Source organism: Polyodon spathula, chromosome 14, assembly GCF_017654505.1.
Source record: "Polyodon spathula isolate WHYD16114869_AA chromosome 14, ASM1765450v1, whole genome shotgun sequence".
Lineage (NCBI taxonomy): Eukaryota > Metazoa > Chordata > Actinopteri > Acipenseriformes > Polyodontidae > Polyodon > Polyodon spathula.
In genome coordinates, this window is record NC_054547.1 from 24,950,677 (window position 1) to 24,962,292 (window position 11,616).

An 11,616-nucleotide genomic window follows, 5' to 3' on the forward strand; every position below is an offset into this window, starting at 1 on the left:
GTCTAGGCAGTGCCTCCCCAAAAAATCTGAAATTAAAATTCACTTTTAAATTATATATAATTACATTATATTTGTGTTCTGTTCATATTTAATATATAATTAAACACCACAATAAAATACATTATATATACACACAACATTTTTTTTATCAAGGGAGGCAAGTCTCCAGACATGCTTCCAGCCTTGCTCATTTCAATATAATTATTACCTTGTTCCAATGTTCTATAATGTATGCGCTGTAGGAGTTAGTGGAGATGATGAGAGTAGCTGTTAAAACTTCATGCTAATTTGAACTCGGTTCTCGCCAAGATAAGCACCAACTAAGACGTAGCTTTAAAGTAAACTAATGTGATCCACCTGCATCTCCATCCACTGCGTTTCTTTCCATCTGATGATGTAGATAGCCTTCTGCCTGGTGTTGATGGCTGAAGTGTAATGCTGGCTCCAGGGAGCTTATTTTGTCTCCCCAGCACATCAGCAGACACAACGGCTGCGATGCTGGCTCTAGGGATCAACCCAGTGCGGTCTCCCCAGGGCATCAGCATGACAACTGTTTGGATTGAGCTAAGTAGGATACATCTCTGGGGTCTTCAAGTGGGCACCTTCTGTCCTCGGTGTTTCGTCGACTAGCCCATGTCACCTCAAGAGGGCTCAACAGTGATTCTGGTGTCCCAGCATCACCCCTCTCCGTCTCCCACTCAACTCAGCCCAGCTTACTTACCCGTACATCAGCGTTGCTTTCTTTCTATTGTGCTTGAGATCCCCATCCAGAATCTTTCCGTCTAAACCACAGCAAGTTCCTGCTCCTTTCTGCTGCTTCAGATAAGTTCTTCACTGTGCGACGCAACTCTTGGCCACTGAACCCGACATCTTTGAGAAACCAAGTTGTAGAGTGTGCCACAAATCCTCCACTGGGTAAACTCCGACTCTCCATCCTCGCTGTTCCGCTTCAGCAGCTAGTTGAGCATACCAAAGTTTCTTTCTCCATATATTCAAAGTTGATAGTAGACATCTTTGTCCGTATCAAAGTGATTTAATGTAATAAAATTCTGCATGTGAGGTGAATATTATTCATTTTAATTTTTGAGGAAAGTAGGAAACACGATTTAATTTTCATATATTAAGATTATAGTGAATTCTGCGGTGCCAGTGCCACCGTATTAAATAGCTGAGGCCATGAATGTGGTATACTGGGAAATACTACTAGATCATTTCATTGTCACTGGTATGTAGAGTGGATTGGCTGACAGGCAGCGCGATTACAAACCGTCTATTGTTGGCTTTGTTTACTTTTTTGTATTTCTGCTAGTACTTGGATAAAACGAATATAACGATATCAAAAATTTGGATCGAGCAGTAAAACGACATTCCAAAGCAAAAGACCAAGTCAATGCTGAAGTGAAACTGAAGCTGCTAGAACAAGTTTGCATTGAGCATGTTATAGATTAAGGTGCACAGATTCAAATAGCAAAACACAACGAAACCGTGAGAAGGAACAGGGCTGTTTTAAAACGGCTAATAGATGCAACAACTTTCTTGGGACGCCAGGAATTATCATTCAGAGGGCACAACGAGATGGCGGATTCTTTAGCAGGGGGATCTGCTGGAAGTTCGCAGAGGTTGCAGCTCGCTATGATGAATTGCTTGCCACTGATATTGAGCAGTCTAGTGCATTTACAGGAATGTCAAAAACAATTCAGAATGATTTGATTTCTTCTATCTCGTTATCTGTGCTTGAGGAGATAAAAAAAGGAGGTGAATACTAAACCTTTTTTTGCATGTCAGATAGATGAATCAACTGATATTACCTGTCATTCTAAGCTTTCTATATTTGTGCGGTATGTGGAAGAATTGGAAAATATACAAGAGCATTTCCTGGGGTTTTCTGACGTAACCAATGGGTGAGATGTGCAGTCAGTTTTCAACCTCGTTAGCACAACAATGGCAGAGTATGATTTTGAAGAAAACTGGTTGCACAAACGTATGACAGAGCTGCAGTGATGGCTTCTGAATTAAACGGGCTACAAGCCAAAGTACAAAAATTGGCTCCAAGTGCTGTCTTTATACACTGCTATGTGCATCGTCTAAACCTTGTGTTAAGCTAAGGAGCAAAATGCATTACACAGGCCAACGTGTTTTTTGCAACACTAGGGGGATTCACGTCATTTTTATTCAAATCCACCAAAAGGGTAGTTTTGTTGAAAGAAACTGGTTGTCCACGACTGCCAAAAAATGCTCCAACTTGCTGGAACTTCAGTTCAAGGACTGCCAGCACGCTCGCCAATAATGTGTTCCTAGACGTAAAGCAGCAATACCGCACACTGTTTTTCCATTTTGGACAATTTAATTTGACATCGATATGCAAGCCTGGATAAACTGCAATTCCTTGAGCTGCTGAATCGAGAGAAATTTGCAGTGATGAAGAGCGTATTCTCAGATGAAGCATTTAACTGCTTAACTGAGGAATATGGCAGATTTTTTGACGCAGAACGTTTGAAAATAAAGCTGCAGGTTTTTTATTCGGACACTGAGTTGCAAGGTGACAGTGGCAACATTTCAGATTTGATGCAGTACTTCAAGGACAGTGGTCTTGACAAAGCTGTGCACCAGCTGTATAAGCTTGATTTGTTTAATAGCAGCAATTGGAGCAGTTTGCTGCAGTTTGCTGCAGTGTGGAAAGAAGCTTCTTCTGTCTCAGATGGCTAAAGAGTTATACAAGAAGCACAATGGCACAAGAACACCTTAAAAACTTGGCAATTCTACCCTGTAGCAGGGCGGTAGGAAAGCCCTGCTTAAATGTATTGTGTGTTTATTTTTAGAACGGGGGCTCCCCCTCCGCCCCTGTATCGTGTTATTTTATGTTTGTATTATTATTTCTTGTATTGTATTTATTTATATATGACGGCAAAGCGCAGCGTTTTGGCATTGTTTTTGTTTAAGTGTGTTCTGCCAGAGGCGAAGGACCAGCTAGTCCTCTGCCAGGAGTAATTAAATAAGATGCAGATTGTGGCCGAGGGGTAATAGAATAATTACTAACTAGTTAAACCCCTCGACCACGGTATAAAAAGCCTGCTACGCTCTCGGTTCTGGGTGGTTGTACGGAGGAGAGAGGAGAGAAGAAAGAGAAATTCAAAAAACAAAACATATAGGATTAGTGAAGGTGATTGCCCAGCCTTAGCTAGGTTTTGTTATTGTTTAGTGTTAGTGATTTTTTTTGTTTGTTTAAGTATTTTGTTTCGCTCTGTGGGCTGTGTTTGTTTAAATATTTTATTTATTTTTGTTATTTGAAAATAAAACGGCGCAAGCGCCATTGCACCTTACCTGCAGTGCTTTGTTGTTCTTCCTCGCTCTGGCATGACGTCACCACTCAGCCATTTCCTGTCACATACCCATTGAAAAGGGAATTGTGAAGGCTCAGGAAAAGAATCCTTGCTGGTACGACCAGGTCAATGAGCATTTTGCAACGCAGAAGGAGATCAACTTAAGTATTCTATTTCTAAACTTGCCCTTTACTGCTAAATTATCAATCATAGTAATTTTTGTTTATTTAGCGTTTAGTTTTATCATTTTTATTTACAGTATGCCCTTTCTTTCAAATGCCTATTTAGGCAAAAATGCCTATTTTTGCCTATGATACAGTTGATAACAAATATACTATAAAAATATGCTTTTATTTCTGTACTTTGGGGTATTGCTATATAATTATTACCTGCTCTGACTTGTAAATATACAGTGGTTTGTGGAAGTATCCCAACCCGCCATGTTTTCACATTAGACTTTACTTGTAGAATCTACACAAACTACTCTACATTGATAAAGTCAAAAAATGCATATAGAATATAAATAAGTAAGACTTACAGAAAAAAAAACAGATTAATTTCAGTTTCATAAGTATTCAACCCTTTTGCTACTGCAGCCCTAAATCAGTTCAGGTGCAAATGATTTGTTTGAAAGGTCATAGAATTAGTGAAATGGTTTCAGCCTGTGTGTACTCAGTGTGGTTTAACTTGTAAATAATTTCCCTCAGGTATATAAAGACTTTCAAGCTGCAACTCACATAGTGATCCAACAAAGGAGCTTTCAAAACAAGTCAGGGGTAAAGTGGTAGACAGACACAGAGTAGGAGAAGAGAACAAGAAAATTTCAAAGGCGCTGATTATCCCTCTTAGCACAGTGAAGTCTATCATTAAGACGTGGAAGATGCATCATACCACCCAGACACTACCCAGATCAGGGGTCCTCCCAAACTTAGCAGCCAGGCAAGCAGGAAACTGGTTTGGGATGTAACTCTGAAGCCAACAATGACCTTGAGAGATCTGCAAAGTTCTGTGTCTGAGATAGGAGTCAGTGTTCACACATCAACAATAGGCCGGTCCCTACACAAAGCTGGCCTGTATGGACGTATGGCAAGAAAGAAGCAATTACTCAAAAAGCCTCATCTTAAAGCATATATGGAGTTTGCGAAAAAGCTTGTAAATGATACTGCAGACATGTGGAAAAAGGTTTTATGGTCAGATGAGACAAAATTCCAAGTGTTACATCTGGTGAAAGCTCAACACTGCACATCACCCAATCAGAACCACTCCAACTGTCAAGCATGTTGCTGACAACATCATGTTATGGGGATGCTTCTCTTCAGCAGGGACTGGAGGCTTGTCAGGAAAGAGGGAGAATGGATAGTGCAAAGTACAGGCAAATCCTTGAGGAAAACCTGTTTGAGTCAAACAAGACTGAAACTGGGGGAGGAAATTCACATTTCAGCAGGACAATGACCCAAAGAACAAAGCCAAAGCCACACTGGAGTGTTTGAACAAGGGAAGAGAATTAATGTTCTTGAGTGGTCCAGTCAAAAGTCCTGACTTGAATCCAATCGATGGACTTGAAAATTTCAGTCCAACGACCCCCCAACAAACTTACCAGAACTGGAGCAATTTTCCCATGAGGAATGGGCAAAAATTTCACCATCTTACTGTGCAAAGCTAGTAGAGACCTATCCAAGAAGACTCATAATAGTAATTGCTGCAAAAGGTGCTTCTACTAAATACTGACTTAAGGGGCTGAATACTTATGCAACCAGTAAACTTCATTGTGTACATTTTATTTGCATGTTTTGCTGACATTTAACTTCCTCCTCATATAACAGTGTCCAGTTTAACCATTACAGCTTTTAATAAACAAAAGTCTGTTTGAAAAACTGTGCACACATTATTAGTAATTCAATATGTGAAAACTTTGCACGTGGGTGAATACTTCTGCAAACCACTGTATATTTTTAGAACAGGGAAGCAAGTAGGCACATACATTTTAGAATGAGTAAATATCTTTAAGAGTATGCTGCTTATTTGGGTTCTGCCTCCTCCACCTGGTTACACATACTTCAAATCTTAAATCTGTCATCCCCATATTCCCTTTTGTATTCTTGATTTCATTTGATCTGTGTTTGATGTTGTCTATACAAACCTTAAGCTCAAAGCTGTATCCCTGTGCCTCTGAATCAGGACATGAATAAATTACTTGGCCCCCTTCTATTTCCACAGGCGGTTGAAGGCAGTGTTCTGCACTCATCTACGATTCATGTGGATGGCTTTAATGGGGCTCGCTGTTCTCTGTGTGGCAATCCAGATACTCGGGGTGGCCAGGCATAGCAGGTATATTGTTCATTCAAGGAAGACAGTACTGAGTAATATACTGTCACATTATTTAAAAAAAAAAACATGCTCTCTGTTATGTACGGTTAATGATTTACATTCTCAAGTCCAAAATGTTACCAGCTTGTTTGTTTTTTTGTTTTTTTTAAAGAGAAACAAATCACTTAATAAAGACCAGAAATACCAGGAATAGAAAAAGCTAACATTTAAACGATGGGTTTGTTAAAAGCACTAATGGAGATTTGGAATAAATAGCTTTGAAAATCTAGCCCAATGTGTTTAAATGGGGTATATTAACTTGTTTTACTTGTAGTACCATAGGTTTATTTTATTCCTTAGTAAATAGGGCCGTATATTCTGTTACCAGTCACAGAACCAATTCCATCACATTTTGTAAAGAAACGTTTAAGTTCTTTATTGGAATTAGCATAATAATGTAATAATCAAAATAATTTTGATTCTATATGAAGTGTGTTAGAAATGAAAGGATCTGACGTGATGGTGTTATTACTTCCCAATCTTTGTGGGAAAATGTAACTTTTCTACACGGTGGTTTATGCTTGTTTAAAGAGTAAATAGTGGGGTTCCAAAAAAAGTATAGCATTCCACATATTTTGCTACAACTGTTTAAATAATGTACCTGTAATTTTCAATGTTAATATCATGGCAACTTTTTACACTTATAACTTTAAAGTCTATTTCAAAGCTATTTTCCAAATGTCTGCTCTAGTGCACTAGTGTTTGAGATTTGTCCTCTAAATCAGGGTTTCCCAATCCTGGTCCTGAGGACCCACTATGCCCGCTAGTTTCCATTCTAACTGATATATCAATTACTTAATCCCTTAATTTAACTAATACTTTGCTTAATTAGACATTGTTACTTGTTTTCAGCTCAAACAGTTGCAGATTTCAAGTTTGCTATAACATTTTATAAGTAACTTGAACTCTGCAACTATTTAAGAGCAGAAAATAATTAAAAAGGTCTAATTAAGCATCAGTTCAATTAAGGGTCTAGTTAAGTAATTGAGAGCAATAATCCTTATACTATCAGTGCACTAGAGCGGACATTTTGAAAAGAGCTTTGTAACAGACTTTAAAGGTATGAGTATAAAAGTTGACAGGATGTTAACAATGAAAAGAAAAACTACAGGTACATTAATTAAACAGTTGCAGCAACACGTGGGGACATATAACGCTATATTTTTCGGAACCCCGCTACTTATTCTTCAAACACTTTTTGCTACAATTGCCAGTAAAATCCTTCACTGCAGAGTAATAGAATTGGACAGTTGGAAGCACTAATTAAGTGAGCAACCAGGTTGTAAGATTAGCCCCAGAAGTCATAGAGGGTGTTCCAGCCAACACCTAGAAGTATTAAGCACTCAGAGACAAATTCAGATACTATATGACCTCAATATATATATATATATATATATATATATATATATATATATATATATATATATAATATATATATAATATATATATATATACCGAATTCATTTCTGAGCAAACATTAAAAACAGAAGTGTAATATCACTAGTTTATAACCATGTAGTATAAACAAGAAAAAAACAGTCAGAAGTTTGCTTAAGCAAAGCATGTAAAAATGGTTTCCAAGAGTTTCCAGCTGCTTTTCTTCTATATTTGAAATATTAATAACATCTTGTTATTACAGGAAAGAACAGACCTTAAAACAGTTTGCCACCGAAAAGCTGTTTGATATGAGGTTCATGTTTGAAGTTGAAAGGACAATCACATCAACGCAACATCAATTGGAAGAAGAGCCTTCTAAAATACCTTTTCAAGAATACAGAACGAAAATGGAAAGAGAACAAACTTTCCAAACAAATAGAGACAAAAGCCACCTATCCCAGAAACCCACACAAGTTTACAAAGACAGTTATAAAAAGGATTCTAACTTAAGCTTTTCGGATGGTACAGCTCAAGCCATTGCTCAAAAGATTACCAAAAAAAGCATGGACACTGAAATATCTGTACCGATTCTGAGCTCTACGAGTCAGATCAACCTCCAAGATCCTTCAAAGAAAATCACTGGAGCCACAGACTTAAAGAACGTAAAATATCAAGAAGCCAAAAGTCATTCAGAAGTTAAAATTGCCTCTGATGGCCCAGTTTCTGCTCTCAAAGAACATACAAAGACGAGACAAGCAGATGACTTGGGTCCTAAAGAATCAGCTACCTCTCAATGCCAAATCTCAAGGTTACCAGTCCTTCAAGATATCACATTACACAAAAATGCTAACCCATCACCTGTAACACAAAGTTCCACCAAACAGGAAGGCACACCAATGGCAAATACAGACACCAAGAGTCACCACATTGAAAGTCCTGTGACTTTAAAACAGCAGCCAAAGACTGATGAAGACCAGCGTTCATCAGCCCCCCCTGTATCTTCGTTGAGCAACAGGGACCGGCTAGAAAATAGCACCCTTCCTGAGCTCCACCCAGCAGCTTTAAAGCAACTAGAAGAAGCAAGCACATCTTGCCAGCAAAAAACTCACATTGTGTTTCTCAAAACGCATAAGACAGCTAGCAGTACCATCTTAAACATTTTATATCGCTTTGGAGATGCCAGGAACCTGACTTTTGCCCTTCCCCATGGCAAACACAACCAACTTTTGTATCCCTTCTATTTTGAAGCTTTTTTCGTTGAAGGCTTTAGGTCAAAGACCATTAAGGAATATGACATCATGTGCAATCATATGAGGTTCCACCTATCAGAGGTAAGACAACTTAACCTGAACCCAATCCATTTTTATTTTCAAACAGCTAGCTAGAAGCATAGGTAGGCTAACAATTTCAGTAATAAGGCCAAGGTGAGATGAAACTGACTCCAGGCTCACAGCTTATGTAAGTTTCTGACAATGTTCTCTTGATTTATTGTTCACCAGCACATGAGGCACGAAATTGCTACTAGCCAGAAAGCTTCTAAGCTCAGAATAGATTTCATGGAATAGGTCTGTGACAATGAATAGGTCTGTGATGGATTTTGTAATGCTTACATCTTTAATTACAGTAATTAAAAGCAAAATTTGGAAGAATGTTACATTTGACTTGGCTTTTCCAACAGATTTAATTTGATATAATTATCCATCAGTAAGCAGAAACAGAATTTTGTTTCCGAAACTAGCACTATAATACCTGCTAGTAAACAGCACAGTAACATGACTAGTTCTGTTTAGCAATAAAACATGACAAGACAACAAAAGACATAACTATTGTTTGCTGTTTTTGAATTCTATATAGATATGTATCATTTTACATCGCAGATAGTTTGATATTCATCCTTTCAAGTATCTGAAACACGAGGTGACACAATGGTATCACTCTTGTAGATTGTGGCAGGCTGGTGAGTGGATAGAGGCCCAGAGACAGTCTGTAGTTCAAAAAAATAACTATTTTATTATAAATAAACACAAAAATGAAAGGGCACAAGGGCCAAAAAAAAAAAATACATTATAAAAAACAAGACATCTGCATACCAGTTGCACCTGAGATCAGACTTATGACAATAATATTTGATATTTTATAATACTGCTGGAATGGAGCGGTGAATAACCATATAACATTTCATATGGGCTTCTCGTTTCATCTGATTAAGCAAACTTCAGTTATAATTAACAAATATTATATTATATTATATTATAATCTTTCAGATGATGCTTGGTTTTCTCTACAACAATGTATTGGCAAACATCTACTAATCCTTTATGACCTTGAGTACTAAATTCAATTATTTGTTTTCTTACGAAAAAAAACCTCTAAATGGTCAATCGGCAGGAGGTTTTTTAATGAGGTTCTAGCTTTAAATCTGGGACAACATCATAGCCCCAGGAGTCAAATTGAGAAATGGCTGGGCCCTACCAAAAGTAGGCATGGTTGCATCATAGTGCAGTTATGTACAAACATGTGCTATTGATTAGAAACTTCTTAATTGTTCTCATTCTGATGTGACCCCCTTCCACCTTTGGTTTGGCCTGCCTATATCCAAATCCAACTACAGAGAACGATCCAGCTAACTTTATTTAACATCTGATACATGTGCCATTTCTCCTTCTCTTGCCATTTACAGGTCAGGAAAGTAATGCCTGAAGATTCCTTCTATTTCTCCATCCTGCGGAACCCAGTCACCATGATGGAATCCTCTTTCTCTTACTACAAATACATACCAGCTTTCTCAAAAGTCAGCACACTGGACCAATTTCTTCAGGATCCCTGGAGTCATTATAACGCTTCCCTTCCCAATAACCACTACGCAAAGAACCTACTGATGTTCGATTTTGGGTTTAACAACAACGAGAAAGACGAGAGGCATCTCAACTTGTCCATCGCCCTAATAGCGAAGAACTTCAATCTCATTTTGATTTCAGCCTATTTTGATGAGTCAATGATCCTGTTGAAGAACACCCTCTGCTGGTCCCTTGACGATGTGGTTTCCTTCAAACTCAACAGCAGGAACAACAAAACAAAACACCAGCTATCTCTGGAGACCATGGAGAAAATAAAAGAGTGGAACTCCCTTGACTGGAAGCTCTATCTGCATTTTAACAAGACATTTTGGAGAAAGATTGATGAGTCTATGGGGAGAGAGAAGATGCAGGATGAAGTCGAGAAGCTCAGGGACAGGAGACGCCAACTGATGAAGATCTGTCTCCAGGAAGGAGGGGCAGTGGATCCTTCCCAAGTAAAAGATGCATCCTTTAAGCCCTTTCAGTATGGAGCTGCTGAAATTCAGGGCTACAACCTCAATCCGCATCTGGACGACCGAACCAAAATGCAGTGTCAGAGGTTCATTACACCAGAGCTGCAGTACACTGCATCGCTGTATGACAAGCAGTTTCCAGACACGGTCTTAAAGGCTTCAGTTCAAAACAAGACAACACAAGCACATTCCCAGACTTGGAAAGCAAGTAAAGCAAAGATGAGGCAAAGAAGGAATCTTAACCACCAAGGGGCTGAAAATCAGAACCTAAGGAATAGTGTCTATAGGAAAAGAGGCTCAAAAAGTACTGCACAGACCAACCTTCCAAACATGCCCTGAAATAAGTACTGCTAAATGTTGGCAATCCACCAATAGTGGCTTATAATAGGGCACTGCAGGCAGTGAAATAGCCAGGATTTTGTTGTTTTTATTTTTATTTTTTTTTTGGGGGTTGTAGATGGGTAATGATTTATAAATATGTTTCTGAAAATAAAAATTAATTAGATTCCAAACTTGTAATGAACTTGAAATCACCCTATTAAGAACCGTAATGTTTCACCTCACAATCACATTTAGGACCACTACTATGTAGATATCAAAAATGAATTAACAGAAAGAATAACCTACCTTACCTGATGTTTAGATCCCCAAGTCCATCCTTTTGTTTTTCATTGCAAACTTGTCAAGTATGTGCAGGTCTCGGTTTTACAACAGCCATTTAAAGCATGATTCGCACAGGACTGAAAACCAGATGACCTCAGAGTTGGTCAAAAGCAGAGGACATCTAGTAACCTCCCAGATGTGGATAGTTTTTATCAATGAACATTGTTAAATTCAAAATTAAACGTGATGTTGTGTATGATTTGTAAACAATGAACCAGGTTTAAATAACTGATTTTGTTGTACCTTCTTTTCCAAAGGCTACAATAACCATTTCGTCCTTTGAGTGATATGTATTTCCATCTTCAAATGCACCGTAAAAGCATTGTGTTTTGTATTTTTGCCTGTCCCATTTGGTTATGCTCAATCGTAGAGTTTTATTAAACTGGAGAATCTCAGGACAGATCGTACAAATTTTACTATTACATTATGGTTTATTGTAAATTCTGGCATTGCTTTGAGGTGAATGCCCTGGAAATGCTGTATCAATTCTAACATAACACTGACATGGCCGATTCGCACACGATACCTGAGTTAGAAATTTTACATATGGTCCCGATATGTTGTAAAATAATCAGATGA

At 38.2% G+C, this 11,616-nt stretch overlaps 1 protein-coding gene across 1 annotated transcript; it reads left to right on the forward strand.

Annotated features, from left to right (window-relative positions):
- Positions 1-7,330: 7,330 nt before the first annotated feature.
- Positions 7,331-10,781, forward strand: LOC121327311 (galactose-3-O-sulfotransferase 2-like). The gene is made up of 2 exons (XM_041271261.1): positions 7,331-8,395; positions 9,745-10,781. Exons 1-2 carry the CDS (start codon positions 7,373-7,375, stop codon positions 10,711-10,713), a joined length of 1,992 nt encoding a protein of 663 aa, XP_041127195.1. The 5' UTR covers positions 7,331-7,372; the 3' UTR covers positions 10,714-10,781.
- Positions 10,782-11,616: the final 835 nt, after the last annotated feature.